This window comes from Cercospora beticola, chromosome 3, assembly GCF_033473495.1.
Source record: "Cercospora beticola chromosome 3, complete sequence".
NCBI lineage: Eukaryota > Fungi > Ascomycota > Dothideomycetes > Mycosphaerellales > Mycosphaerellaceae > Cercospora > Cercospora beticola.
In genome coordinates this window covers 3,605,859-3,633,855 of record NC_088937.1, presented here as the reverse complement: position 1 = coordinate 3,633,855, position 27,997 = coordinate 3,605,859, and the positions used below count along the sequence as shown (strand labels likewise).

General features: G+C 52.6%; 11 protein-coding genes across 11 annotated transcripts; 3 read left to right on the top strand and 8 right to left on the bottom strand.

Moving 5' to 3' along the window:
* Positions 1-939: 939 nt before the first annotated feature.
* On the top strand, positions 940-2,502 carry RHO25_005425 (uncharacterized protein; the record flags this gene model as incomplete). Its single annotated transcript, XM_065602642.1, has 3 exons — positions 940-1,045; positions 1,100-1,380; positions 1,432-2,502. 3 exons carry the CDS (start codon positions 940-942, stop codon positions 2,500-2,502), a joined length of 1,458 nt encoding a protein of 485 aa, XP_065458714.1.
* An 867-nt stretch (positions 2,503-3,369) lies between these two features.
* Positions 3,370-4,169, bottom strand: RHO25_005424 (uncharacterized protein; the record flags this gene model as incomplete). Its single annotated transcript, XM_023596327.2, has 2 exons — positions 3,370-4,016; positions 4,070-4,169. The coding sequence occupies 2 exons, from the start codon at positions 4,167-4,169 to the stop codon at positions 3,370-3,372; spliced, it is 747 nt and encodes a 248-aa protein (XP_023457598.1).
* Positions 4,170-4,723: 554 nt separating this feature from the next.
* RHO25_005423 (uncharacterized protein) lies at positions 4,724-6,250 on the bottom strand (the record flags this gene model as incomplete). The annotated part of the gene is made up of 1 exon (XM_023596326.2): positions 4,724-6,250. The coding sequence occupies one exon, from the start codon at positions 6,248-6,250 to the stop codon at positions 4,724-4,726; it is 1,527 nt and encodes a 508-aa protein (XP_023457597.1).
* A 3,467-nt stretch (positions 6,251-9,717) lies between these two features.
* RHO25_005422 (uncharacterized protein) lies at positions 9,718-11,026 on the bottom strand (the record flags this gene model as incomplete). The annotated part of the gene is made up of 2 exons (XM_065602641.1): positions 9,718-10,901; positions 10,960-11,026. The coding sequence occupies 2 exons, from the start codon at positions 11,024-11,026 to the stop codon at positions 9,718-9,720; spliced, it is 1,251 nt and encodes a 416-aa protein (XP_065458713.1).
* Positions 11,027-11,417: 391 nt separating this feature from the next.
* Positions 11,418-11,842, top strand: RHO25_005421 (uncharacterized protein; the record flags this gene model as incomplete). Its single annotated transcript, XM_023596324.2, has 3 exons — positions 11,418-11,461; positions 11,526-11,682; positions 11,744-11,842. 3 exons carry the CDS (start codon positions 11,418-11,420, stop codon positions 11,840-11,842), a joined length of 300 nt encoding a protein of 99 aa, XP_023457595.2.
* A 1,323-nt stretch (positions 11,843-13,165) lies between these two features.
* On the bottom strand, positions 13,166-15,842 carry RHO25_005420 (uncharacterized protein; the record flags this gene model as incomplete). The annotated part of the gene is made up of 4 exons (XM_023596323.1): positions 13,166-14,685; positions 14,739-14,954; positions 15,012-15,772; positions 15,820-15,842. 4 exons carry the CDS (start codon positions 15,840-15,842, stop codon positions 13,166-13,168), a joined length of 2,520 nt encoding a protein of 839 aa, XP_023457594.1.
* Positions 15,843-17,182: 1,340 nt separating this feature from the next.
* RHO25_005419 (uncharacterized protein) lies at positions 17,183-18,895 on the bottom strand (the record flags this gene model as incomplete). Its single annotated transcript, XM_023596322.2, has 1 exon — positions 17,183-18,895. The coding sequence occupies one exon, from the start codon at positions 18,893-18,895 to the stop codon at positions 17,183-17,185; it is 1,713 nt and encodes a 570-aa protein (XP_023456815.1).
* Positions 18,896-20,008: 1,113 nt separating this feature from the next.
* Positions 20,009-21,022, bottom strand: RHO25_005418 (uncharacterized protein; the record flags this gene model as incomplete). The annotated part of the gene is made up of 1 exon (XM_023596321.2): positions 20,009-21,022. One exon carries the CDS (start codon positions 21,020-21,022, stop codon positions 20,009-20,011), a length of 1,014 nt encoding a protein of 337 aa, XP_023456816.1.
* A 385-nt stretch (positions 21,023-21,407) lies between these two features.
* Positions 21,408-24,884, bottom strand: RHO25_005417 (uncharacterized protein; the record flags this gene model as incomplete). The annotated part of the gene is made up of 1 exon (XM_023596320.2): positions 21,408-24,884. The coding sequence occupies one exon, from the start codon at positions 24,882-24,884 to the stop codon at positions 21,408-21,410; it is 3,477 nt and encodes a 1,158-aa protein (XP_023456819.1).
* Positions 24,885-25,208: 324 nt separating this feature from the next.
* On the top strand, positions 25,209-25,587 carry RHO25_005416 (uncharacterized protein; the record flags this gene model as incomplete). The annotated part of the gene is made up of 4 exons (XM_023596319.2): positions 25,209-25,226; positions 25,283-25,323; positions 25,380-25,448; positions 25,500-25,587. The coding sequence occupies 4 exons, from the start codon at positions 25,209-25,211 to the stop codon at positions 25,585-25,587; spliced, it is 216 nt and encodes a 71-aa protein (XP_023456820.2).
* Positions 25,588-25,914: 327 nt separating this feature from the next.
* RHO25_005415 (uncharacterized protein) lies at positions 25,915-27,748 on the bottom strand (the record flags this gene model as incomplete). The annotated part of the gene is made up of 4 exons (XM_023596318.2): positions 25,915-25,944; positions 25,999-26,061; positions 26,130-27,307; positions 27,397-27,748. The coding sequence occupies 4 exons, from the start codon at positions 27,746-27,748 to the stop codon at positions 25,915-25,917; spliced, it is 1,623 nt and encodes a 540-aa protein (XP_023456817.1).
* Positions 27,749-27,997: the final 249 nt, after the last annotated feature.

Here is a 27,997-nt window from a genome sequence, read left to right as displayed (position 1 = left end):
GTCAAGCTTACGAGCATTCCATTCTGGCCAGCCTTCCTCTTTCGAACACGCGGAGCCAGACGACCACGAGCCGGTGACATCTGTATTCGGACACCCAACGCTTCGCCTGGGATGTCGTCTAGAACCGTCTCACTAATTTGCATGGGCCCGCGGCTTTGTTTTCTCCAGCTCAATTGCTACAAACAAAGGAGTCATTAGTTCTTTGTGAAGATGCTTATAGCGCGAGGCTGCTACCGCTTCCGTACATTTGGGGAACAGACTTGTTTAGATACTCTTCACCTTACCATTCTATAGTTATTCGTCCTCGCGCTGGCGCCGTCAGCAATCATGCATCTATACTGCTCCGGCCCTTCGGCAATATGGCATGTGCTCTCCTCTCCAAATGTGCGATCCATTAACCTAGTCGAAGTGCGGCACACATCACAATATGAACGTATTTGACCACCACGATACCTGTCGCGCTGTTGGATGATCTTCTGGTGTCGTTTGTTCTCTGTACGAATATGTCGTCAAATCGAGTGCCCCTATGGGCCAGCCAGGGAAATGTTGCCGACATTGACCTCGGGGAAGGACGTCGAAATGCGGCGGGATAGCTGCTCCAACCGATAGCGAGCTATTAGCGACGCTTTCGACGTAAGCTCCTGAAGCTGTGGCGTCAATACGACTCGATTGGAACGAAAATATCGCGTGGCTGGGGAGGATGCCAAGGCCGACGCTGTCTAGGAAACAGACGCTTCGGACGCTAAGCTTCCTCTTTGGTTTCAACCCCATTCAGCCCAGAACCAGCGCAACCTGCTTAACGACTGCAGTCGGCCTTCCCACTCTTGCGTGCAGTTCAAAGCAACCCGCCGTGCCCACTGCTTCAACAGTGCGCGACGTCGCGGCTGAATTTCACTCAAAGGGCGGCGATAAAATCGAACATCTTGATCCGCTGCCATCATGCACCACCGATCGTCAGCTCGCTCGCAGGCGTCTTCTGAGAAGGCGCAAACCCTCAGTACGCAGATGCTGAATGAGACGGCCGAGGCGAAGTTGCCTGAGCTTCGTGAGTCCCTCCAGCTACCACTTACCGCGCACAACCGCTTACTGACTATGCCAGGCGCACCCAACCACGCTAAGTCTGCTCGCTCATTCAGCCCGCACGATGAGCCCCCGCCAGCTGTCGGCCGCATGGTGCAGCCATCGCACGGTCACCCGGACCCCACGGACATGGAGTCGAGAAGCCCAGCTGGCGACCACTCAGCGACCCCACCGACCACGCTGCCCGCAACACTGGATGCGGTGAACACCCAACAGCAGCAGTCGATGGGAGCCGGCCACGCGCAAGACACGACGGTCTTTGTGCCCTATTCCAACCCCGCCGCCGGCGAGGGAAATTCGGTACGTAATGCCGGGGTTTGGCGACTCCATTCACCTCCTGACAATCTTCAGAACGCGAGTGCAGACCACGATAACGATCGTGATGGGGCAAGCTCCGAGCCATCAGCTACTGCTGTGCACAACGGAGTCCCGCCCCCGACGAGCATCCCGGCCACCACGAGCGCGTCCTTGCCGTCATCAGCGCCATATGCCACGGTCCTCCCAAAGAACGTCCACGACGTAACCGAAGACTTTAACGGGTATGGAAGCTTGAGCGCGGAAGATATCCTTTACGACACGGATGCTTCGGGGAACCACACCGTACCAGAAGACCACATCTATGGTGGCATCTTCCTGAAGGTGTTGGCGGAATACGACCTGTCCGAGATCACGGAGGCGATTAATATGAAGAAGGTCGCCGTTGGCAAGCGCAAAATTCAGAAGAACTCGATTACGAAGCGCAAGTCTGCCGCTCTGGCTGCTAAGGCCGCGGCGGACGCCGCTCGTGACGGCACCCAGCTCAATGTATACGATGCCCTCGTGGCTTCGGACGTCGCCGCTGGGAAGAGCTTGGAAGTTGCGCAAGCTTCCCGCAAGCAGAAATCGACGGAGAATCGAAATGGGACTTACGGCACCGGGAAGCGCCCAGTCTCAAGTTCGGGAGCCTGGAGTCGGCCCAAGCGAAAGCAACCCACTCAAGACACGCCCGATGACCAGGAGGAAGAGGATGTCGGCATGCCAGCGAAGAAGAGAGTCAAGCGCACGCGTCTCGCGACCAACGAACCCGCCACCCAAATCCTGCCAACCGGTGATTCGGATGTTCTCAGATTCGAGCTTGGCTACGGCGTACCAGTCAACCCAGCGAGCATGAGCGACACGTTCACGGAGATCTTCAACAGCTCGGCCATGGTCAGTGTTGCGCAAGGTACTACCCCATTCGACATCGAGCAAGATGAGGAAGAATCGCCGGACCTGCGCATCGATCCCATTGCTCAGGAGCTCGCATCAAGCGACTTCGAATCCCTTGATGGACTGCCTTCGTTCATCCCATCATCAGAAGATTTCGCATTCCAGCCAGGTGAGACAGAGGCGTGGCTGTGGGTCCCATCAGTCTGGGGAAACCCCTATGCAGCACTCTATTGAGGCACGCATGATGGTGACACCACGCTTCGGTTCCACTACCAGCTGCCTGCTTTGAGTTCTCAAGAGGCACTTACCGGTATGGAGGGAGGTTGGGCATATCCGATCCATGGAAGGACATTCATCACAGGCGTTATGTGGATGAGATGTCAAGGTGGTTGGTCTTGATCGCTCGAGGCCATTGAGCGACTGCCGAGCTCAGGAAGGGCCTGATGCACGCGGCACAGTCAGTCGCCTACGCCCTGAGACGCATTGACGCTGGCATGGGGAGGTTGATTTCCGCAGTTGCATCTGCCGTCCAGCATCCTCGGTTTCGTAATTCGTTTTCGCTTTTTCTCCTTCGCAGGGCAGCTTGTGCATCTCTGGAAAGGACATTTGGGCAACCGCAGCCGACGCGCGATCCCCAAAACTGCATCGCAGTATCCAGAATCCAGAGAAAAAGATCAAATAAAATAAATCAAGCCTCGAGAGGGCAACATATCGACGCTAGGTGAATAAATGTGCGATGTCAGTGAACAGCTGAGGTCAAAAGGTAGTGGAACGCCAAGACCACGCCATCTTGCCCCACTGATCCTATCCTGATCCATGCATTAGCGTCAGCACATCATCAATATGTGCAGTGGAAAGCCCAGTAAATTCTACACAAGGCAGCGGAGGTGAATTCTTTGTCGATTTTGCAGTGACAATTCGAGATACCATGACAAGAAAAGCACTAAATCAGCCGGCAGAAGTGATTTATTCCTGGCTAACTAATTCGAACTCACAATGGTGGTATCCCATCGTTCCTATGTTCCTCCATTCGTCTCGTATCTGTTGTCATACATCGCTCATTATCATCTTCCTTGCAATTCAAATTTCTCGGCTAACTATTTACATGACAGCCACGAGCGCAGCAGCAGCAATAGCACCCAGTCCAACGACCGGAGCAGAAGCAGCACCAGTATAGGTCTCGACAGGAGGAGCAGTACCAGTAGGAGTCATCTGCGAATCGTCGTCGTTGTCGTCATCAGTCTCAGTTGGCGCAGCCGCAGACGTCTCAGCTGCAGACTCAGTTGGAGTGGCAGCAGATTCAGTGGGGGTAGCACCTCCCTCATCGTCATCCGCGGCATCAGCGAAGGCGTCAAGAGCAGATTGAATAAGATCGGCAGCAGGCTGCGAAGTCTCAGCACCGATTTGTTGAAGAGCTTCTGGAAGCTTGGAGACGACAGCGTCAGTCAGGGCTTGTTGAGATGCTTGTTGCGACTGAAGCCCAGCGAGGACATCGTCATCGTCATCATTCTCGGCAAAGATGGGTTGCTTCTCAATGAGAGAGCCGATGGTTGCCTCAGCAGCTGTCTGAAGTTCTCCGAGAGGTTCAGTCAACCCCAAAGCCTGCTCTTGAGTGATCTCGGAAAGGCCGTTGGCGGTCTCAGTGGCAGAGTCGATTGCAGAGCGAACGGCCTCACTGGCGGTCTGCACAGCGTCGAACTCAGAGTCTTCGCCGTTGTATGCAGCAATGGCCTCGCCGCTGGACTCAGCTGGAAATTCAATGTTAGCAGTCGACAGTGACAGTGGCCGCTCATGCACTTACTTGCAGCCTGGATGGCCTGGATGGCACTGACCAGACTCTCCTGGCGGCGAACAGTCGAGGCGAGCGCACCAGTGACAAAAAGGGCAGTAAAAATCTTCATGTTGTGCAAGTTTGAATTGACTCAGCGAGTGTAGTTTCGTTCAAGGTTGTTCTTTGCGATGTTACAGGTGCGAATCCTGGACCGACTGCTGCGGGCCATGTATTACAATATATGTATTGCTCCGCGGGAGCCTCATCGCAAATAGAAATGGATGCGCGGCGCTTCGCAAGCCAGATCTAGGCATTTCATCTTGCCTCGGACGGGAACGGCAAGGCCATTGGGCGTCTCGATGCGAAGCGTTAGACGAGAAACTCATGCCGTGCTGCATGTGTCTTGTGTGTCGAGCGTTTTCAGACTTTCCCCGCATTGGTGTTAGCTGTGAAGAAGCGCGCCGAGCATTTGGCATGAGGAGAGCGAGCTTGTATGTGGTATTGGCGCGACTCTTTGACCTCGAGGGTGCGGCAACTTCCTTGCGCCGCGGAACGACAACAAGTTCAACCAAAGAGATCAATATGCTGCAGCGGCTGAAAATCCACGCACTGGAATGCGGTGCGAACGTAGAACGTAATCACGATCGATCATTCTGCAGGAACAAACAGCTGCTGCGAGCCGAGTCATGAGGCGCCTTTGCAGTACTCTTTCACAGCCATCACGAGCCGCATGCGCTTCTTTTTGGAATCAAACACCTGAGCATGGTCGCAATCTTCATTCCAGATCACTTCGAATCCTTTGCCTTTCCATGCAGTGTGTCTCCAGTCTCCTTCGAAGGTACCGTAGTTCGCAGAAGTCGCACCAGAAATGTACTTGCCCACGGCCTCTGTATTTACAATCAGATCGCGTTCCGCCAAGCTGACAGTCATCCTGAGTCCAGTGCTCTCCATGAGCGGCAGCAAATCGTCCAGCCACAGCACATTCTCCGACCAGAAGAACCGTCGACCAAGAGTATGAGCAACTCCGGGATCTTGAGAAGCAAAGTACCACAGCTGCCACTCGTTGGCAAAAGTGGGCTTCCGAACAGTAAAATTGTATGCGACATCGGGAGTGTGCAAAAGGAAGCACACAGGATCGATGAGTAACGTTGAAGATATCTTGGGCCGCAGAGCTTCACTGTGCAAGACGTGCGTCGCGATGACTGTGCCATAGGAATGGCCGATCAAGACGCACTTGTCCCACCCGTGGTGTGCCAAAATCGCGTTGATCTCTTCGCACATCGCATCCTTGCTAAGGGCTGAATGTGTGACTCGAAATGCGACTGGCATGATCTCCAACGCGATCACGCCGACCTGCCCTGGATTTTGCTTGTCATTGACTTCGTCCTTGAGCTCGTGCAGAAAATCGACGTATGGATAGAGCCCAATGCCAATGCCATGTATGAACAACACTGGCAGACGGTCTTTGGCTGTGTGAGGGCGATGCCAGTAGGAAAGATGCTTCACCGGCGATCTTTTCCGCGCAGTAAGAGCGACAGGTCGGAAAGGGAACAAGCCACAGAGTTGCTTCACAGATACTCGACAATGCTGGAATCCGTACCAACAGAGGCGGACGTACGTCAAGAAGTCCACAAAGCCAACCATAAAATACCAGGTCAAGCTCCTGTAACCATGCATTTCAACTTTATCCAGAGTCAGTCGAATGGGTCTGGCTGTGCCATGGCCTTTCGCGAAGTCCTGCCCAAGTAGTGATTCAAATTGTCTTGTGTACTCTTCCAGCTCATCTGCAGCGCCAGCTTCGTCTATTCGGCCTTCAAAGAATGCCCAGGCTAGCCAATGCTTGAAACCTTCACGGCCGATTGCTGAGAGAGGTGCTCCTCTGAACCACCAGCGGATATGATGCTCGAGATCAGCCGCTTCCACATCTCTTGTCACTCGTGCAAACAGCGTGCGGCGCTCTTTCTCAGACAACAGCGGCGGATGTCGTGCTTCTTTCTGGATGCTGTGGTACAGAGGGAGCTGAAAGCCTAGCCAGAATATCGTCTCAATAGCAAAGTAGAGTTGGAGTGGAAGTGGAATCGTGGGCAGCGACGCCAGGCTGTAGGCAAAAGCAGAATAGATTGTGCCTAGGATGCTGACTGGCACGATGGCGCCGAGCAGCCAGATGCAGATGCGTATGAAGATATAATCTGCCGGCGTGGAGTTGATCATCGTGGGCAATAGAGACTGAAACCCATCAGTTGCAAATGGCAGCAGGTTCACCTACATGTAGAATTAATTATCAGGCAGCACTTCAGCGCTGATACGTCATGGGCTATCGTACGAGAACGAGCCCACCATTGATAGTGTTGCAGAGCCCACATCTCGCTGCTTGCAACGGAGCGTTGGGCAAGATGATAGCATGTGAAAGTGAAGCTGGAGGCATGTCCGAAGGTCGTTTTCGGGTTCGTCGGTGTTTCCGCAATCTGCCGCGTTCCTGGCGTCTGGCCAGATGAGGAAGGCTCCTACCTCACCCCTGCCATATCAATGTAGCTCGTTATCGTTCCACAAGTCAGACTTATGTGAACGTTACGCCTACCTGCTTTGGTAAGCTGATGCCGAGGTGACGGAGTTGGGATTTTCTATGAATGCGTGCTGCATTTCATTTCCTTGTGCAAGAACACTCTCCACATCTACTTCTATGGCTGCAAGCGAAAATAATACTGGGACGTCCAGTCGCTAAGCGCAACGACTTTCGGCATTGACATCTTGAACGTCGCCCTTACCATTTCCATTTCTACAGTCAAACTCTTTCCTGTCATGTGATACATCAATCCCTATTGTTTATCATGATCTCTCCGCTCTTGCGCCATCTGACGCCGTAGGTTCACACCAGGATGTATCGACACTTGTTCAGCGTGCCCATACCGAGCAAATTCTCCATACAACGAACAAACAAGGACCATACCGTGTGGATGTTTTGCGAGATCTGAATAGCAATCCAGATCATGTTAGAAGTTTCTCAGGGCATATGGTCAGACCAAATATTACACGCCTGAAGTTATCCAGACGCGCTGCAGCGCGAATTGGATATTTACGATTATGGTATGTGTGCCAAATTCGGGCAAGACACTGACGATCTGTCTGGTCTCGTGGTGATCGCCTCGCCGCATATCACTGCCAAACATCCTGCCATGTGGCGCAGCTATGTAAGAGGTTGGGAAAACATTTAGCAGAGGAAGCTGTTTCAATTTCGTATGATTGCCTGCAAGCACGAAACTACTACTCACACTTCAATTATACTACTGTGCCATCATGGCGGAGAGCGCCCGATGCGATGGAGCTTCTGGTCCTGCACTCATTCCTGACAGTACCCTCGGACGTGTCTGCGGTGTCCGGAATCGTATCTACGAACCTGCGGTCCGGACTTGCTGCCCAGGAAGCCTTGTGCGGTCTTTCGAATGCGTACAATACTGCGATTCCATCACATACTTAGACCAGTTCGCAACGTGTATCGCTACAGCATCTAGCGAAGGCAATGTTCTTGGACTTGGAATTTTCTGTCAGGATGAAACGAGAGGCAGCATCACGCAAAAGCTTCCCTCAAAATCAGGAAGCGCCTGTCTCCGGAGCAGTCCAGTCGGACTCCGGATTCTTTTCTGGATGGTGATCTTGAGCCTCGTCTGGTCTGCCCATGCTGTCGATCTGCCTTTTCCGGCCACCCATCTCGCATCAAGACAAGCATCTTCTTCTCCGTCCTGTTCAGTGGAACTCCCATGGAAGTACACATCGACAGGCAAGTCGACCGAGTTCGCCGGGAGAAACTTTTGCGGAGCGGAGCCAGGAAGATACTGTCTGCTAGGAGAATCAGTCAACGTCGAACCCTTCAGCAACAACCGGACCGTAAACGGAACAACAGCAGCGGATCCTCAATATGATGCCCTCTTTGACCAGCTGGAGCAGTTCACTGGACGCAGATTTCCCGCCGCGAGCGGGGTATCGTTCTATCATCAGTTTCTCGGTGCACCTGGGACGTTTACATTGGCCTTCACTCCGTTTCAAGTAAGTCAGGGAACTCAAGACTGAGGTCTTCCAAGTCGCTAAGATGTAGCAGTGGTGCGCTGGGATTCGCACAAATTGCTTGAATACAGACGCAGACTCTGAAGAGAGTCGAGTCATAGAGGCCTGCGGTCCGTTGTTCCTTTCCGACTCTCGCGATGCAGGCACATTGAGTCCGGAGGGTGACGTAGTCCAAGGTTCAGTATCGCAGGCTTTTTTGGATGAAAAGTGATGCCACGATGCGAGCGAGCTGCTAAAAGGGCGTAAATCTCCCAGAATAGCGGCACCAATTTCTCGCAACAGTCCAACGTGTCAAGACGAGAGCAGTATCAGTTCCAAAAGAGACATCGATCTACTTTCAAAGTTCAAACAAGAACATATCTTCCTTCCTTCCTTCCGTGGCTGTCTTGCAGCCCCAACTTTGCGAAGTGAAAGGCAAGATCTTTCGGTTCTTTATACGGAGACGGAGGCTCAGTTGAGAGCAGTCGAGATGCTTGTCAGAGATGCCTGCCCATAAATGATCCATCTTTAGTTCCTGCTCCAAGTTGAAGAATCAAATTGAGAACGAAACCTCATCACTTCAATCCAATCACATCCCACCCTCACCCCAACAATCCAAATTCCAATCATGAAGTAAGCCCAACACGACCTCACAAACAACAAACATCCCACCCTCTCCCCTCCTCCCCTTCGAGTCATCCTCCTTGCTCCCCTCCCGAACCCCACTCTCATTCACTCCCTCACTCCTACCGACCAAGCATCATATAATCCTCTCAACCCATCACCCTCAACGTTCCAGCTTAGCCTAGTGGTATAATCCATAAGTCGCCAACCTCGATTCCCAATCGGTAAGGCGCCGGAAAACCCAGCAACTGTGCCCTACGAATAGCTTCAAAGTGAACCTCGAAAGAAACCCACTTTAAGCTCCTCGTCGTCACAGTTCGCCACGAGGCTGAGTTGGAATGTTTTTGCTTTTTCGGTCTCACTTTAATGTGTTTAGTTGTGTTTTTCAAAGTTCACTTTACCTGCCAACCGTGCTATAGCCTCATACTGGCTAGGGACTCGAGAGACTCGAGCCTCTCCTTCCTCGAGGTCTTGAGATGGGACACCGAGATATTGAAGGAGGGTAGGACCGGTATCGAGCAAACCTTTCTGATTGCTGGTTCCAACGATCACCATATCTGGATGACAGCGCTCTATCCTCATCACACACACGGGACACTAGTAACAACTCGTGCTCTGCTCAGAAATTCCCCTCTAACGCACCAATACGCCAGACAGGCACGGACGAAGATGGCCATATAGATTGCCGCATCACCCAACAACGCAAGGTGATCAAGCTACACTCGCAGATGACTCCATCTGCTACCGATTCAGCACACTCAAGCCCACGCACTAAGGAGGCAAATGGCCTGCACTACAATAACTTCGTCGAAGCAGAAGCAGCCGCCTCCAGCAGAGCGACGAAGGAAGTATATACTGTTTGTACAAGAAGTCGTCTCTCTTTCCTATCCACAAACAGAGTCTAGTAGTAGCAACAGAGACCAGCAGCTTTCTTCTCGCCCAAATGCCATGCCATGCCTCAAATACACATACACGCGTCCATTCCTTGTTTCGTTTCCCTCGCCATGTCGAGAAACCTACGCCACGATCTCCCCAGGATCCACATATTGGGGAATCCACTTCTTTTTCTTCCCGGCCTGGCTGCCTTCCACCTCACTCGGGAAACAGATTTGGCTTTCCATGGGGCTGTACAGATACCAGCTGCGCAAAGCGTTCGCCGCGGCCCTTGTTCGTCCCTCGTTCAGACTGGCGCCAACACCCTCGCCGAGTTTATCGTCGCCGCTGAACACGCCCACCACGAAGACAGGCGTTCGCGAAAGTCGTCCAGTTTCGGAGATCAATCTTGCGACCGGCGGTTCCCAGCCTTGAAGGTTGCAGAGCTTGGACAGATCCTGCGTGGGACGTGTGAAGTTGAACATGTTGTGCAGCGGCAAATGGCGAGAGAGAATGTGTGCGTTGTGGAAATCCCTGACGGCAGAGCTTCCAGCGTGAAGATATAGTGCTCCGGCTAGTGCGCGGACGAAGCCAGCACTGGCGTCTTCAAGGGTCACAGGCTGTGTGTCCAAGTCTTCATTTGTGGGCTCCTCGACGGGCACAGATTCGAAGGAAGCTTCTTCTCCGCCTTCTGCTTCGGGCTCAGAGGCTGCGGCCCCCGACGCTACAGATGTGGAAGAGGGAGCCCCGGGGTAGGGCTTGGTATCGAAGGCGGGAAACTCATTTGTGCCGCCGAACATGTCGTTGTAAACGATCCTGCCACTGAGTGACTTGTGTGGGTATCGCTTGCCAGACTCCTCTTGCTCAACGTCTTTGACTCTCCTCATGCCATCCTCTGCCATGGCGTTACCAGGAGTCATCCTCTTCAACTGCAGCAATCCCGCATCGACTTCGGGACCCGGCGCGGCCACAGCTTCCACACCCCATTCCAGTCGGATGCTGTTCAGCGTCGCATTGCCCACATATCCGTACGCCGCAGCCATGATGATGGACATGGGCAGTCGCGGGTATTTGCAGACCAGCCACTCCGTCGTATGGTATCCCAACAGCTCTTGCCCTAGTATCGCCAAGGGAGCATTATTGTATCCGGATCGCGGGTCCACGCTCGGATCGATGAGACACCTCGCGAGTGTCTGAAGTGGGAATTTTGCAGGAAGTGATAGTCGAGCATGCAATGCAGCCAGCTTCGCACTCTTAATGGCTTTGCGATGTGATGGAAAGTTCAGCTCCGCCCTACTCTCATATTCGCTGCCAACTCCTGCACCCACTGCTCCAGCCTGCCCGTCAGCCCGGAATGGCTCATATAGCGCCTCCTCTTGTTGCACCTGCTCTGCTGCTGCCGATGTGCTCGCTTTCCGCCTCGTTGTTTCGCCTCGTCGCTGATTCTGCCATTGCGTCTGCAGATGCTGATACCGCGCTTGCAATTCCCTCCTCGGTACTCGTACTGCTGATGCTGATGAATAGGAACAGGTTTGTACGCATCGTAACCGCGGATTCCTAGGGGCGTGTTGCAATTGGCTTGCCCATCGTTCCAGGCGTAGCGACTTCATCAATCCTTCTCTGCGTCAGCTCGTTTATCCGCAACAGCAAGGTCCAGCAGAGAGGATAGAAGGTGGTATTGTCGTGTGATGTCGTTGTCGTCAACTTTTCTCGCGACAGCCCAGACGTTGCGCTTCTCCAGAAGTCTTGGCAGAATCTCGCGACGGACTGGGAACTCACCTCCGCCTTGCCGCACCTCACCAACCCACCTCACCTCATCCGCACCACATCCCACATCACCACTATGAGAGTCACACAGATATTGCGAGGCGGCGGGGCCAAGGTTCCGTATGTACTGACACTAATGAGCTGCTCTGGACCCCTCAATGGCTGACAGATGCGATGTAAACAGCTACCCGAAGCACGTCTGGTCGCCCGCCGGTGGTTGGTACTCGCAACCCTCGAACTGGAAGACCAACACAGCCATCATGGGTGGCGTAATTGTGGGGATTGTCGCCATGACATGGAATTTGAGCGCGAACCGGGAGTTCAGGAATGAGATGCCACAGGTAGGTGCAGCGGGACAAGCAGGAGCTGTGGAGAGAAGGCGCACTAACACGCAAGTCACAGCCCGACCGATTCTTCCCATCGCGATTTTGGACAAAGCAAATCAGAGAGTATGAAGCCGAGCAAAGAGAAAAGGGCACACCGGGCTACGAGAAGCGGTAGTGGGTATGGGGGCGGAAGAAGGAGGAACGAGCTGCGGGGAGGTGCAGCAACGTGTCACAGTACGAGCAGGAAGAGACACTGTATATATGCCTCAACAAGGCATCGAGAAATGAAGCTCATATGTTCAATCATGGCCCCTTTCAGTCGGAACACGGAAATTCGAAGGCCACAGCTGGAGGCTCACATGGATTCAGGATATCGCAAGTGCATGCGAAGACCTTACGACTTGAGAGGCTGGCACGAAAGAGCGGCGTCAGCAGTGTTACTGACCAAAGTCTGTTTTAACATTCCTCTACTAAGCTAATGCCGCCCTGGCTAGCGGACAGGGCAAACATACGCTCGCCAGCACAGGCATACCAGCGATCATGATTTAGCAGCTACGCCAAGAACTTCATGCTGCTCAACAGTGTCGAGAGCCTGCCGCTTATTCGCGACTCAATACAACAATTGATTCGGCACGTCGCTACCATTCTAGAGCCGACATCTCTGCACCAGCTCATATCTTTACAAATGGCCTTCCTGGCCGCATCATCGCATTTATCGCCAGCGAAACTCGGCACCGGGCCAGCAATCACAAAATTGGCAAGAGTAGCGTTTCGCAGGGCCAATCGCCACATGTGCGTGCGGCTTTCCATGTCCTTCCAGAGTGGGCACTCCAAGAGCTGATACAGCAACGATGGGAAACATCGCGAGTCGCAGAATTGAGATATGCATTGCCGTGGTTTCGATCGCAGGGTCGCGATCGTAGCACTTGCTACGACAACTCGAATATATACTCGAATGCTTCGACTGTTGCGAAAATGCCGTAAGCGCCTGGTTCGAAGTCTACTTGGAGATCAGTTGCCATGGAAAAGGAATCTCAGTCGAAACCCATCCTGGAGCCAATCATCCTCTTGCAGCCAGTTACTTTACATTCGCCAACAGCTGCGCCCATTGATGATGTGCGGCATTAAGTAAGCCCATGTTACTCAAGCATATTCGCATTTGACAGCGGACGGCTGCTGCGCCTTGGCAGGAACGCATGTTCGAACTTCATCCTTCAGCTCGCGTCACACAGCTGTTCTGCATCAAATTTTCGGACTTGTCAGCTGCGTGAGACCTGCATCAAGTCTCGTATATCCTCAGACTGAAGAGTGCTACCGGACAGACCGTGTCGCCTCGCGTGCATAGGTTTTCTTGGCGTTGCTGTGCAGGGCCAGGGCGGTATTCAGCAAGTGTGGTATGGAGCATGGAAACTTCAGCTGGAATGACTGCCTTACACCACTAGGATGTCAACAAGCTCGAAATCTTCCTCTTGGTCCTGTTCTCATCTCGCACCAGCAATCAGATTGGCTTTCGCTGCAATTGCGACTTCTTGATTGTATTACTTCCGTGATTGCCCAAGGTGGTCAGCAGGTCTGCTTTCTTCACAGTCTGCGAAGAGGACCCGCTAGGCCTGACAGGCAGTGCTAGTAGAGGCTGAGAGCTCGCGGGTCTGTTCGGCGGAGACTTGACAGGTTCTTGTTTATCTGCGCTGAAGGCGAGCCTGTACATGTCTGAGATATTGAGGCGAAGGTCGTAGCTTGGCAAATCTCGCTTGCGGGATCCCAAGGATTCAGCCTTCAGGATTGCATCCCATGGCCCTTGTTCTTCTGCACGGGGATCGTAGTCGAACAGATAGCACCTTCCGACGATTTTCATATAACTTGCCGGATCACCAGGCTCCCAGTGAGGTCGTGCCACAAAAGCGTATTTTGTATCGACAAACTGCCAGATGCGGTCGCCATCTTCGATATGTCCAGCGGCTAGCCCTCGAAGGAAGGGCGCCTTAGAGATTGTAAAGTAGCTAAGAACTCTTTTGCTAACACGATGAAGAGTATCGTCTCCATCTTTTTTAGCAATGTACAAGCAGTGACCGGTCTCCTTTAAGGTCCATCGGATCCCAGGATGAAGGCTGTCCGTACGACCGCGAAGAAAGAGGCTATGGGCACAGTCTTCGAGTTTCTGAAGACCACCTCGGTCGAACGCTTTGACGCCAATCTGTGCAGCCGAAAAAGGTTGACAAGAAATATCACGCTGCCCTGATAGGCGAGATAACGCCAAAGCCAGGCGTATCATCTTAGCCCTACACGATGGCTCATGAACGTCCAGAAATGTGAGCACTTGTTCACACCAATCATGTGCCTTTAACGTGTAATCAACCTGAAGATGCGTCCTATGCTCACCCACTAGATTGTACAGAGCATAGACATGATCCTGGTAGACAGCGCATTTATTGTTTTCGTAGATCAATAACAAGTCACTGAGCTGCTGCGTAATGGGCGCGGCTATTGATCTGTCTCGTCTGTATGTGGCAAGGTTGGCAACCGTCAGAGACAAAATATCGCGTATCAGAGGAGATGACCTTGCAGGATCGCGGTCATGTATCTGTTTAAGGCTTCCAAGTGTGTTGGCAAGATCCTGCATTGCAAATTCTCGACAACCGAGCAATATGACAAGTGTACGGGCCAGGATAACCTCTTGTATTATCCATTTTCTCGTCCAGTAGTCCGCTCGGAGAACATTGTCCAGCGCATTCAGGGTTTGATTGAGTGTCACGGCGTCAGAGGTAACCGAAGGCACTAGCTTCAGAGCTGCAATGGAGGCTTCAGAGTTTTTCACAGGAACCCACGCCAGCACTTTGTCCGCCTTGGTGTAGACGGTACCCATCATCTTGACTTGATGACCACGCTCCTGAGGTGAGCTCTGATTGATACATACGGCATCAGCCCAGACCCAGATCTCCTCCTCGTAGAGTTGGACAATCTTTAGCAAATCGTACAGGTTTCGGCCAATCTTCATCATGCGATAACCACCCCTGGCCCCTGCTCAAGGGCGATCAACTGCTGACCGCCACTTCCTTTTCGGTTCCATTCACAAGAGAGCGCTTCGAAATGCGGACAGTCTGGATCATCGATATTGAATGCATGTAATGATCCAACGATTGCGTCTCTACGCCATTTCTGTAGCGCGGCATCCTCTTTGTCAAGTTTTCTGAGCCATTGTGTCAGGCTTTCGTTCAACTCGGCGCATTTCCTATCCAGATCTTTCTCGTCCCCTTCTGAGCGTGGCCCCTCGGGGTTGGCCTCGAGTGCTTTGGCGTAGCTCTCGTGTACCAGTTTGCTCTGTTCAAGCTAGTACATGAACCAACTCAGCTGCCTTTCCCATTCGGGTCGAGGATCATGAAACTTCTTGAAAGACTTCCTGTGGCCGTATCGGTCCTTATACCTGCACCACCAGATTGGTCCGTCTCCAAAGTTCCTCGTACTGTATTTGCTGGCATAAGTAACCGTTACGAAAGCGTGCGGCTTGAGCATGTAGTCTGGCGGATCAGGCACGTATGGCGGAGGGGGAAACGTCATCTCTTTTGGTTCCGAGATGACAGGCCTAGAGACAACATCATTCGTCATGCTGAAGATTTGAACTTCAGGACCTGGTTGATTACCGGCAGATAGTCTGAGTAGACGGAAGCGGCCCGGGGAGTGAGAGATGTCTTCGTACGAATATTCGGACAGCTTTGTCAGACGGACGCGCTCCGCTTCTCTGCGCAGCTTGTCCTCATCTTTGAGCTGCGAGCACTGTGCTTCCATATGGGCTTCTGCTTTTTGCTTCCTGTTAGCTCTCTCAGCGAGCCACGAGGCTCGCCATTCGCGCTCCTGACGCGTCACGTTATGATGCAATATCAGGAGGGAGTTTCGTTGTGCGATGGCGCATTCCTCGAGGTTCATTCGTTCCTCATCAGGCACCTGGTGCAGCTGCCGGTACAACCCTGGCTCTGGGATTGTTCCCGCGATCCCGAGAATTTCGTTCCATTTGGTCAGCCCTTTGGCAATCTTACCATTATCTGGTGAGCCAGATAGATCACCGTAACCCGGGTAACTAAGGTTATAAAACTCCCGGATCTCGCGATAACTGATCCCAAATTAGTGTCCGCGCGTGTCGACGTCTTGAGACCTTACCGATCTTCCTGATAGCCGCTCATGGTCGCTCCTCGGTCGGCATTGATGCGGACAGACTTCGTACTCCAAAGAAAAACGTCGCGGGAGCAGGTGACTGTAGACACATCAAAGCAAATGAGCTTGTACATGCAACGCCGCCTTCGTCTCTTGCTTTATGATGCTGTAGAGTTGTTCCGCAAGGTCAAACGCTCGCAAGGCTAGGTTTCCGGGTCATTCGCGAGCGACAGCCTCATGCGTGAAGGCAACGACGCTAATGCACAGCGCCACCTTCTTATAGCCACTCATGTACTCCCGGGATCAGCGTCGAATGAGGGAAGCCACGTCCACGGATCTGATCTGGCGCTCATCGTCCGGTGGCACAATTTTCCTGAGGTCTGGCTTTGGGAGCCTCACAGACCTGACTGCAGCCTCGTTGCTGACATAATCTCGAAAGGCTGAAAGAAGGTCCGATCTGTCGTTCGTGGCAGGAGGCCGCCTTCTTTCCTCCGCCCGAGGTATCGGGGGAAGTCGTGGTGTGATATTGCAGGTTCAGGCTGTGGAAAATTTGAAGAGTCTTCAATCGGACGAAACTTTGCTTACCACAAAGTGCAAGTGACGCGTACTTTCTTCTTCATGCCCTTCCCCATGCCGAAAGCCTACTTGCGACTTGCAACCAACATCAACACCTCACACCTCATAAAAAGCCTACTGCAAAATCAAAAGAACCGAATCGGAAGCAAAACATTCGCTCATGGCTAACCGTACGCGGATACGTCGTTGCAGCCTGAGCCCGCTTTAGACTCAGTGTACAAACAGATACTCAGCGCCTGCACCAGCATCGAGAAACTCCCAACGACTTGCAGTACATACCACTAAGCCATGAACGACCACTGAGAAGTTGGATCCTAAAGGGAAATTTGAAGGGTATGAGTCTGTGTATGCGGGAATGAGAGTGTGGTGTGATGTGACTTACTGAAAAAAGAACCTTACAGAACTAACAAGGCGTCATCCCAAGTTGCTGAGTGGGAGCAAAAAGGAGATTGCAAAAGTGCAAAACAATCGGACTTGGTTTGGAACAGTGCCTTCTGATCAGAGCTGACCACCTGAGTAGACATTCACTCCAAGCGGTGCCTCCTGAACGGCAATCTCAGGCGCAGATCCAGGGACTGCGACTTACAAATTATTCCATTGAACCACGAGCGATCGTTGAAGAACAACGACTGGGAACTGCTATATGCACCTCAAATTGTAGCACATGGAAACTGCAAGATCTTGGAATTTTGTCAGTCATATATGTACATCGCACGAGATTCTTCGGCGTTGGATGTGCAGATATTGGCTCAAGAACATACCAAACAAAACCTGTCTAGCTCAAATACTAACATCACCTCATCTCCCTCCTTCTAAACTCCACCCAAGGCCCCTCATTCCGACTCATAAACCAATCCTGCAACTGATACTCAAACCTCTGCCTCTTCCCGGACTGAATCTCCCTCTCAATAAATCCAGAAACATGCTGTTCCGACGACAATCTCATCTCGAACTCAAAAACCATTCTCGCAACAGCAATACACAATTCCATATAGACCAGCGGTTTTCCCAAACAAGCTCGATGACCAATGGAGAAAGGGTTGAAGACCGAGTTGAGAGCGTCGCGGTTCTGCGGATGAGGTTCAGCGCCTGTGGCTGCGGGGAGCCATCGTTCTGGATCGAAGACGAAAGGCCGTACGACAAAGTCTGCGTGATGGTGGATCGCGTAGATGGGAACGGCGACGTCGATGCCGGCGGGAAATTCCAGGCCCATCTGCTCGATTTTCAAGCCTCCAGTCAAGACCTCTCGTGGAAGTGCGCCTCCGACAGCAGGGGTCATTCTCATTGTCTCGTCAATGACCGCTCTCAGATATGCACAACTCTGCATCTTGGCACCCATTCGAATCTCGTCCCTGTCGTCGAAAGTAGCCAGGATTTCCGCTTCCAACTTCCGCAACGCATGTGTGTTATGCAACAGATAATACAAGGTCGCAGACAACGTCGTCGAAGTAGTATCACTCCCCGCAACAATCAATGTATTCCCTTCCATCCACAGTTCAGGCATGGGCATTCCTTCGCCCGTTTCAGGGTCCTTCGCAGTAAGTAGAAAGGAGAAAATGTCTTTGCGGCCTTTGCCTTCGCCGCGTTTCTGTCGTTCCATGACGTCCATGACTTGTTTCTTGCCGAACGCAAGATATTGGCACCGATCAAGATACAGTCCTCGAAGAATTGGTAGGACTTTCTCCAAACCAGTGTAGAGCAGAGCAGGCATAGCAGCCACGACGTAGTTACGACGAGCCGCGCGGCCGAGTAAGAAAATTCCTCTACGATTCTCCACTCGCTCTCCAAGGGTTCCAAACGACTTTCCAAAAACCAGATCGCCCATTATGTCGAATACGAGCCAGTTGCACCAGGCGGCCATATCGAGTGGTTTGCTCCAGTCGCCTTTGCCATTCTTCTCACCCTCTCCAGCATTTTCTTTCTCTACAACTTCTCCAACACGATTGACCAAGTCCTCCACATGCCCCAAGACGTACTGCTCCATGCCCTTCATGGCGCCATCGGAAAAAGCCTGCCCCATGACTCTGCGCTTCCTCGCATGGTGCGCCTTCTCGGTGGCCAGAAGCGTACTGATAGCCTGCGGCGCAGCACGAAAACATTTGTAGAACTCAGCTTTCTGCACATTCGCCCCATGCGAGTAGATGGCTTTCAGTGCGGCCGGGTCATTGATGCTGAGGGAGTTGGGCGCAAAGCGGACCACAGGACCATATTTGGCGTGCAGGTGGTAGAACAAGATGTGCTTGTCTCCGATGTAAGCATGGTAGACATCGTAGGCTTGCGTGATTTTCCCGAGGAAGGGTCCAGGGTATTTGGCGAGTGGATGGAAATGTAGCTGGTAGACGATGTAGCCAGTGAAGAGTGTGAAGATGAGACCGAGAATGGCAAGGCCGGAGACACAGCGTATAGAGCTGATGCAGTCTTGTGCAAGAGCGGAAACCCGGACGTCAGAAGAGAAAGGTCGCCATTCTAGGGCCCTTTGCACGAGGTTGCTGCCAGCAGCACTCATGCTGGGCGTCTGTTTTTCAATCCAGCTCCGATACGAGCCGTGCAGTTTGAAGAGTAGTGTACCGAGATGAGAGAACAAAGTAGAATATCAGAACACGACGCAAAGGAGAGATGCAAGCCGAGTGTGAAGAAGGAACACAGCTCCCACTTACCAGAAAGCGAAGTCGCGTTCAAGAAAGAAGACCCTCGGGTGGAACAGATGGTCGCCTCGTGGCGTCGGCGTCGAGGTTGGTCGTCCGTGCTGGCCAATAGCAAGACATTGAGGGGCAGTGGCTTCTCTCTGGTGTCTGGCGATCCTGTGCCACGAGCAAAGCTCGACGAGCTGTGCTGCTGCTGTTTCGTGCTTGCTTTCTCTCTTCAGGCCAGCAACTGCAGCTGCTGCTCGGTCCCGCCACGGTGCCGATGAGACTGACAAACGTATCTCACGCTCCTTTGTTTGCTGCTGGTGTAACGAGCAACATCGTGTCCTTGGTGATGCGACAAGAAGACTGCAACAGCCTCGTGGGAAGCTGAAGTGGGATGGCCGACATGGGTCGGTAACTAGTCCAGGCCTTCCGGTTGCTGGGATCGAAGTTTGGTACGCGTCGACCAGCATGACCACTTCATGTCTCAAGTTCAGGCCGAGTCCTGCTCCGAGAAACGGGTGCATTGTCTTCTCTCGACCTCCGCTGATTGCGACCTTCGCACGTCGCCCGGCTCGGAGGACATGCGTTCTCAGCGCGCCGCTTCCAAGATGCGTTCGTCGCGATTTCAGTCCTCAGCGTACGGAGTCGATATGACCAACGCCTCGGTGGGAGAAACGCGCAGTTGCATGACCGGAGCGCGTTGCTGTGGGAAAAGAGATGGCAGAGGGTGATGAAGAGAAAGAGATGGGAGGTTGGGCAATATATGCACAATCGCTTATATTCGGCCGCTCCTGCCGTACCAGGTCTCCGGTAACGACAACATGGGCTGAGCGTGGATAAAGCGAAGCGAAGCAACGCGTTCATGCGGTCAAGAAGACCCGACTGAGGGCCAACAGTGCATACTACGCTTCTAGTTACTGGTAGGTACATCACCAGATTGGGCATGCACCATCTGGGAAGCTCTTCTGGGTCCGCCTGTCAAACCTCTCCTACGCACCTTTCCCTCTCTCCAGCAGCCATCTCATCCCATCTATCGTCCCCTCCTTCAATCCCGGTGGATTGTGCTCGCCATTTCCCTGCGCCCATATGGTATACCCAGCATGCCCCATCTGAGAATAAACATCCAGCTTCACCGGCCCATCCACCTCCTTCAACGCCGCCTCAAACACCACCGCATCCCGACACAAAATATCCTTCCCCCCAGCCTGCATATACACAGCCGGAAACCCCTTCAGCCCATCTTCACAATTAAAAGGCGAAAACCACTCCGACCTCACATCAGCCCCCAAATACCCCAACATCTCATCCAAAACAACCTTCATCTGCGCCTCCTCCTCCCCCATCAACTCTGCCTCATCCCAAACCCCCTTCAACCCCTCCGGAACAATCTCCTCCCCCAAAACCAACGGAATCCCCAAAAAGCACCCCGTAACAACATTCTCCAACCCCAATTCCCTCCTCTTCCCAGCAACCACAGCCGCAATCTGTGCCCCAGCCGAATACCCCCCAATCACAAACCCACCACCATTTTCAACATCAGCTCCAAAAGAACAACTCTTCTCTACAGCCCATTGCGCCACATATGCCCCATCTTGAAACGGTATCGGAAAACGAAACTCCGGCGCTTTACGTACAGTAGCTAGCAGCACAACTGCATCAAGCTCTAATGCAAATTCTCGTCCAGGACGGAGAAGCATATTAGGTGTTCCGGCTAAGTAGCAGGCGCCGTGGAATAAGAGGATGAGGGGACGAGGGTTTTCTTTGCGCTGAGATGATGTTGTGTTGTTGTTGTTGTTGTTGTTGTTGTCATCCTCATTATTCTTCCGCCGTATGATTTTAAGCGGGAGACCGTCACCTCCCTTCTCATCGGATCCATTCAAAGGTAGCTCTACTGTAGTATCGAATTCTTCTAATTCAGTATCATACGTGGGTAAAGTTGCGATTTGTTCTTGTTCTGCGCGGAGGACTGCTTCGCGCATGGCGAGGACTTTTTCGTTTGTCATTGTGAAGGGGAATTAACTGTGTGTGAGAGCTGAGATTGAGAGCTGTGCTGTTGTGAAAATAGTACGTCGACGGTATGTGGTTTTCCTGATCTATGTGCGGCTGATCGTGTTCGTATCAAAGGATTGGAGGAGCTAGCTCCGCGATGACTGCGGTCTGCATGGAGGATCGCACACTGCATTGCCCAGAAAGGGCCAAGGTCTTACCAGTAGGACTCGGGTCAAGGGTCTTGCAGCAGTGTATGATTCGAGGAACAAACACAGAACGAACACCATTGATCCTGTGCGGGTCTCGATGATGATGCTTCTGCAAGATGCACAGTCGATTTGAAGAACATGGTGCAAAAGACACACAGTCCCAGCACGCTCAATTAGCATACTACAGGATCTACGCCTGCTTTCTCTTCTTATACTTCCCTCCACCACCACCTCCTCCGCCCTCTCCATTCGTCTCCCAGTTCTTCCTCTTCTTGCCCTCACGTTTCCAAAAGTCATCTCTCTCCCTCTTCTCCCTCTCTTTCCTCTTTTCTTCACTCTCTGCAACCTTCTTCCTATAACCCTCTTTTCTCTCTTCCTGCTTCGCACGTCGCTTCTCCACTTTCTCGTTCCTCAAAGTCATGACTTGCTGCATCAGTCTCCTTGCAACCTTCTCCTCGCCACCAAGAACAACAGCGCGTTTCTGCGTGTACGTCTGCTTCTTCTGCGGCTTCATCTGCGTAATCTGAGACTTGTATGGAAGGTCTGCTTGGAGCTTTCTCGGAACTCGCAGAGGGTTGAAGTGTCGCTCCTGGCGTTCGATCGGAACGTATTTACTGTTCTTTTGTTGGGGAGTGGGTAAGCTCTGAGCAGCTCGGACTTGACCTGTCAGACGCATGCCTTCCCACTCGCCAGGATCGCCACCTTCGAGCAGGTTCGTCACTGGATTGTAGAAGCGATGTGGTCGCACAGGGTACCACGCTCGCAAAAAGATGATGTCCGACATGAGCACCTTGTCCTCGAACGTGGCACGGAAACATCCTTCGGGTTTGGAAAGAGCCTTCTTGATCTGTCCTCGAATGCCAGATACAGTTTTGATACCTGCACCTTCAAACTTGGCAATCTCGAGTGCACTAGAGAACATGTCCTTGACGAAGGCGGTGTTCTTGAAGATCTTGTATGGATGCCCAGTCAGCTTCAGCTTCTTCACAATCTCAGTGCTCTCGTCGACATTGAGCACGACACCAGTGGCTGCTATCCGGAAGCCGGGATTCTTGTTTGAGAAGGATTGCACACAACAGAAACCAGTGTTCGGTGCAGCCAGTGGTCCATAGAATGTCCCGAAGCAGTGCATGTGCTCAGGAGTGTATTTGAGCATGCGATTGCGTGTTCGCGAGTCTGATATGCTGTAGACCGGAGTGGTCTGAAACCGGCGCCATCCGAGGGAGAAAATCAGAGGATCGTTCGTCTTGAGAATCTTCTTATGCCATCTGTGGCGCTTGATGCGGACTTGCACGAAGCCCATGCGCTCTTCGGTAGGCTGTAGGCCTCCGACCAATAGAGGGAAGCGAGCATCAAAGTTCTCGACGAACTCGACAGGTACGTCTGCCAGGATGAGGCGGGCGTATGTGCCAGCTCGATAGCCTTCTGCACGCACTCGTGTTGCTTCGTCCAGGTCTTCGAACTCTTTGCGGTTCAGATCTTGCTGCTTCTTCAGCATTGCCTTTTGTGCATCGTACCACTCATCTTCGCCGAACTCATCGCCTTCGGCATCTCCGTTCGCCTCTCGATTCGTGTTCTTGGGGTTGAGGAACCCCTCGCGATCCTCTTCTTCGAAGCGCATTTTCAGCTCTTCCTTCTTGCGAGCGTTCTTTGCTCGCTCATCTTCAATGCTTTCCGGCGCCTCCGCAGCTTCTTCAGCATCACCAGCTTCAAGGTCCTCAAATTCTCCGTCGCCTTCGCTTCCATCATCGAGACCTTCGAAATCATCGTCGCCATCTTCCCCTGCATCTTTCCCATTGTTGCCGCCCAGGCCAACAGCCGTGAAACGCTGGCGAAGTGCTTCCATGTTGTCTTCATCTGTCCACTTCTCTTCGAGGTCCTCATAGTCGTATTTCGGAATCATGCGGTCTTCTTGTTCATCGTCGGCACTTGGCTTCCGCCTGTTGAAGAAGCCATCCTCCTGCTCATCGTCCGCATCTTCCTCCTCGTCATCCTCACTTCGCCATTTCTTCACGAGCTCTGCTGTGCTCAGCATATCGTCGTACAGCATCTTGGCCAGATATGCGATCCTGTAAGGCTGCTTCTTGCCCGACATTGCCTTGGCACGCTCTGCCATGTTGCCCTTCCACTGGACCTCGCCGTCCTCGTCCTCCGAGTCCATATCACAGTCGTCAACGTCTGGGTCATCTTCAAGATCTTGATCGGACACTTCTGACAACGAACCGAGATCGCTGTCTGAATCTGCAAACGCAATATCGCCCTCCACCTCGGTGTCCTTGTCCTTTTTCGAGCGGCCAGTCTTCTCAGGCGCTTCTTGCAGCGCCTCAAAGTCTGCTTCATCGTCCGTCTCGCCACTCTCAAATCCTTCATCCTCAAGGTCGTCGTCCTCATCTACCCTGTCGTATAGAGTGGCTTTTCGTGCGCTCTTGCGGCCAGTGTCCTTGACGTCGTCATCATCCAAGCTCTTTATCCGCTGCCCATCATCGAACAGTGCGATTCCGTCATCTTCACTTCTTCTCTTCTCGCCCTGCAGGCCGACAACCAGCTGCTCGCCCAGCCCTCGCTCTTCCTCGTTCTCATTCGCATCGAATGTATTGCTCTTGACATCGATGTACACGGCATCCTTGTCTACCAACACACCGCCTACATCGCTCATTGGCGCATAGATGACCTTCTGCTTTTCGCCCAGTCTTTTCCTCTTCTTGGTCCCATCCGCCTTCTCTTTCACTTGCTCAAAGTACGGAGTAGGACATGGGTCAGGTAGTGACTCCACGCGTTCAACATTGATGTCGCCGACTCCAGGAATGTGCACTCGAGCATCGTGCGCAGGGAAGTTTGTGCCTCGCAAGTAGCCATACAATGCTATCGTACGATCGCACTTCGGATCCTCTTCCTTCTTGGTCTCAGGAGTGATGTCCAGCATTCGATCGGCAAGTGCGTAGGGATGCGAGTTCCTCCAAACCAGCGGTCTAGGATTCTTCATCACGCTCAGAAAGCGCGACAGGTTCAGAACCTCTCGATCAGGATATCGTCCATTGATCACACCAGACAGGTAGAAGAGCTTTGCACCCTGGTACAGTTCCGACCAGAATCGGTGTTTCAGTCGCTTTTTCTGCGCTTTCAGTGTGTCCTGCTTCCGGAACAAGTCCAGATGTGTGAGGATGCCGAACACATTACCCGGCATACCAGTACTGCTCAACACAGACAAGAACTCCATGGTTTCCATCTCGAATCCATAGTTGCCATCGATCATGAGCAGAACGATATCCACCACTTTCGCCATGTCTATCGCCGATGCAAGACTGTCACTTGGACTCTCCATGAATGTGAGTCTCCGCCTCTTGCTGGTGACAACTGTGATCGGCCCCGTAGGCTGAGAGACTGCCTGCTTTGTGTACCGCCTGACCAAGCTCTTGATCAATGTCGTCTTGCCGACACCGGGCGGGCCAACGACTCCAACAACCAGCGGAGGCGCCTCCTCTGGAAGCCTGTCCACGAGCGGGACATGCAGCCGCTTCTCCTTGACATCGTGACTTCTCGCCGCCTGTTTTTGCAGTCGTCCTGGAGCGGCGAAGGCGAAAGCTTTCGGGTTCGGCTGGGACGTATCGTGCTTCTTCTTCGCTTTGCTCGCGCGATGCGCCGTATGCGTCTGCTCCTCGCCACCCATCGCGTCGACACCAGCGCTCCGCCGTAAGGTAGTTCAGATGGATCGAGGCAAGAAGAGAACGCCAAGATTTCGCGTCTGCCAAAAAGTTCGATGAAGCTCGGGTCACTGTGCATGGCGCTAGCAGGGGTTCGTTATCGACAAGGACCACCGGGTAAAAGCGGTCCAGACCATGTGGCTCGCAACGTCACCGGCCAGGCTACACCATTTGGACTTTCCTTGATGCCATTCCTACTTTCTCAGCTCTGACTCTTTTCCAATACATTCAGATTCACAATCAAACTGTATACCAAAATTCGCACATTTACCACCTTCAGACAGCTCAAAATGCCTTACAAGATCAACGTAGGACATACAACAACACAGCTGCGGGGAGCATGTGAGAGCTGACACTGTATCAGGTCTCACTTCAGAAGGGTGCCGACGCCCAGCACTACGATGCGTATGTCAAGTCATATACCATCTCCTCCTCTCCCAAGTACTAATCAAGCTCTTCAGGGCCAAGAAGAACGTCGAAGACCAAGGCGGCAAGATCGTGAACGAGTTCAAGCTTATCAAGGGCTTCACGTGCGTACCCCAACATCTTCCGTGATCTTATCAAGCTCACGCGATGTGCAGTGCCGAGTTCCCAGACGACAAAGTCCACTCCCTGTCCTCGAACGAGCACATCAATGTCGAGAAGGATGGCGTGGTGACAACGCAATAGATGATGATTGAACACTGGTTACGCAGGACACGAGGTCATGATATGATGCTACGCGAGATGGCTATAGATGGACAATAGCATATGAGAATATTTCGACGGGCTGACAGCCACGCCTTCGATTCCCATTTGGATTTTCTCCGTTTCACTTGAGCCGATTGCTGTGACCATTCACAATGCACACACAAATGAAACTAGTCTGAAATTGGCGACTGGACGACAGTCACAGCGAACACGATCATGAGCGCGGGAGAGACACCTTTGAAGTGATCGTTACAATGCAGGGCATGCTTTGAATTGCTATTAGAGCACTTTCCGCCACTACTGTAGCTATTGTCTACGACTAATATACGCACGCCACTACTGCAAGTCAGCCAAATATGCACCCAATCTTGCTCCAAAAGCCAAGCTTACCTTCGGATTGAAGAAATACACCGGAATGCCTAGCAGGAAAATTCCCACAAACAAACCAAAGAGCTATAATCACACACTCGTCAGCAAAATTCTCTTCTCCCTGACAACCCAGTCAAAAGTCCAGTACTCACAATCATATAAGCCGTCAAATAATCAAACTTATGCACCATCGGCACAATCCCATACGAAGCCCCAAAAGACACAACATTCTTCATCCCGACAACCATCACCAACGCACTCCCAGGATTAGCCGGAAACGCCTCAGCCGCAAAATGCGTCGAACTAATCAATAGTACAATAAACCCAAACTGCTGTAACGTCCACCCCATAATAACACCCCAAGCACTCCCCACACGTTCCGGAGACTGCGCCGTAAAAGCATAAACCGCAATCCCAATCGCCGAGACGATACTCGGGAAAATGAGGATGACGAGGGTATCTTCGGGGATATGTTTTCCGTTGCGACGGCGAGCGAGGAAGAGGTTGATGCGGTCGCCGATGTAGCCGGCGTAGAACATTGCGAGGAGGGAGGCGGGGAAGATGCCGGCGTTGACGAGGCCGGTGGAGGATGGGGACCAGTGGAAAGAGGTGATGAGAACGGAGGCGTAGGTGAGGGAGATTGCGATTCCGGAGCCGAGGGAGATGGAGGAGGCGAGGATGGCCCAGAGGACGGCGGGGGAGGTGAGGGATTGGAGCATTTTGGTGAGGGCGCCGAGCCCGAGGTGGAGGGCGTTGGGGGCGGGACTGGAGCATGGTGAGAGTTGAGAGATGTAGGACGTTTTCCGTGGGACGATTGACGCAGAGGTGGTTTGGTTGCGAGTGCCGTAGCGGGCTTCGGCTTCTTCGTCGCTGAGGATTGTGGTGACGCCAAATTCGTCTGTGTGTACGACTTGGCCGTTGTAAGATGTAGGTGGACGATCGTAGCGGGTCTCGGGGAGGAGGAAGATAGAGAGGAGCAGACCGAAGGCGTTGATGATGGCGAAGGTGAAGTAGAACCAGCGCCACGAGCTGGATGCTACGAGGTATGATCCGCTGATGATGAAGACAGCGTTGATGAGGTTCTGTGTGCCCCAATAGGCGCCAAACAAGAGGCCACGCTCGTCAAGGAATGAGATGTCGGTGATTATGAGTGGAAGCACGGATTCTGTCGCTCCTGTAGCGAAACCTTGGAGGATGCGCATCGCCATATGTGTTTCGAAGGTCTGGCTGTATCCAGCGCCAATGGTTGTTCCAAGTAGAAGGGTACTGCAGACTAGAAAGACTGGCCTTCTGCCAAACATCATCGATAATGGAAGCATGAGAAAGGCACCTGCGTGACAGAATCGTAAGCACATTTGAACTGGACTTCGAGCAGGACAGACACTGCTCTTAATTCATCCAACACTGAACAGGACTCACCACAAGCCATGACTAAGCTTGGATACGTAGTCAAATTGATGATCTCAGTCGATGAGTACCCTTGCGGCATGTAGAGGTCCATGAACACCGGGATGATTGGCCCCAGCCCAGCGACCAGCACCAAGGAGAAGACCGAGAACCAACAGCAGCATACCATGATCCCAAGTTTCCTCCATTTACTAAAGTTTAGAGGGTCGTTTGGATCTGCAGATGGGATCGGAATACGTCGCACTTGTCCATTCTGGTCGATAAGGTTGACATCGCCTCCTGTGCGGTTCTCTGCCAGTACGTCTTTGCCATCTTTGCCAGCATATTCGATCTCTACAACGCTATCCTTCTCTGGCGTTGTCATTTTGAGAGCTGAGTAGCAGGATGCCCACTTGCAGAGAAGAGTAATGGTGCCAGAAGTCTCGCCATGATCGGCACCAACGTGGTCTGATATACTAAGGTCATCAATGGAACAACAGATCTTTCAGAGAGTTGCTGCGCTGTAGAATGGGGTTTGTGGAGCCTGGGCGACGCCACAAAGTACGGTACATGGAAGTGCGGCTGGAGCGGGGGTGGATGTGATATACGAGAGATGTGCCAAGACTTTGTGGTC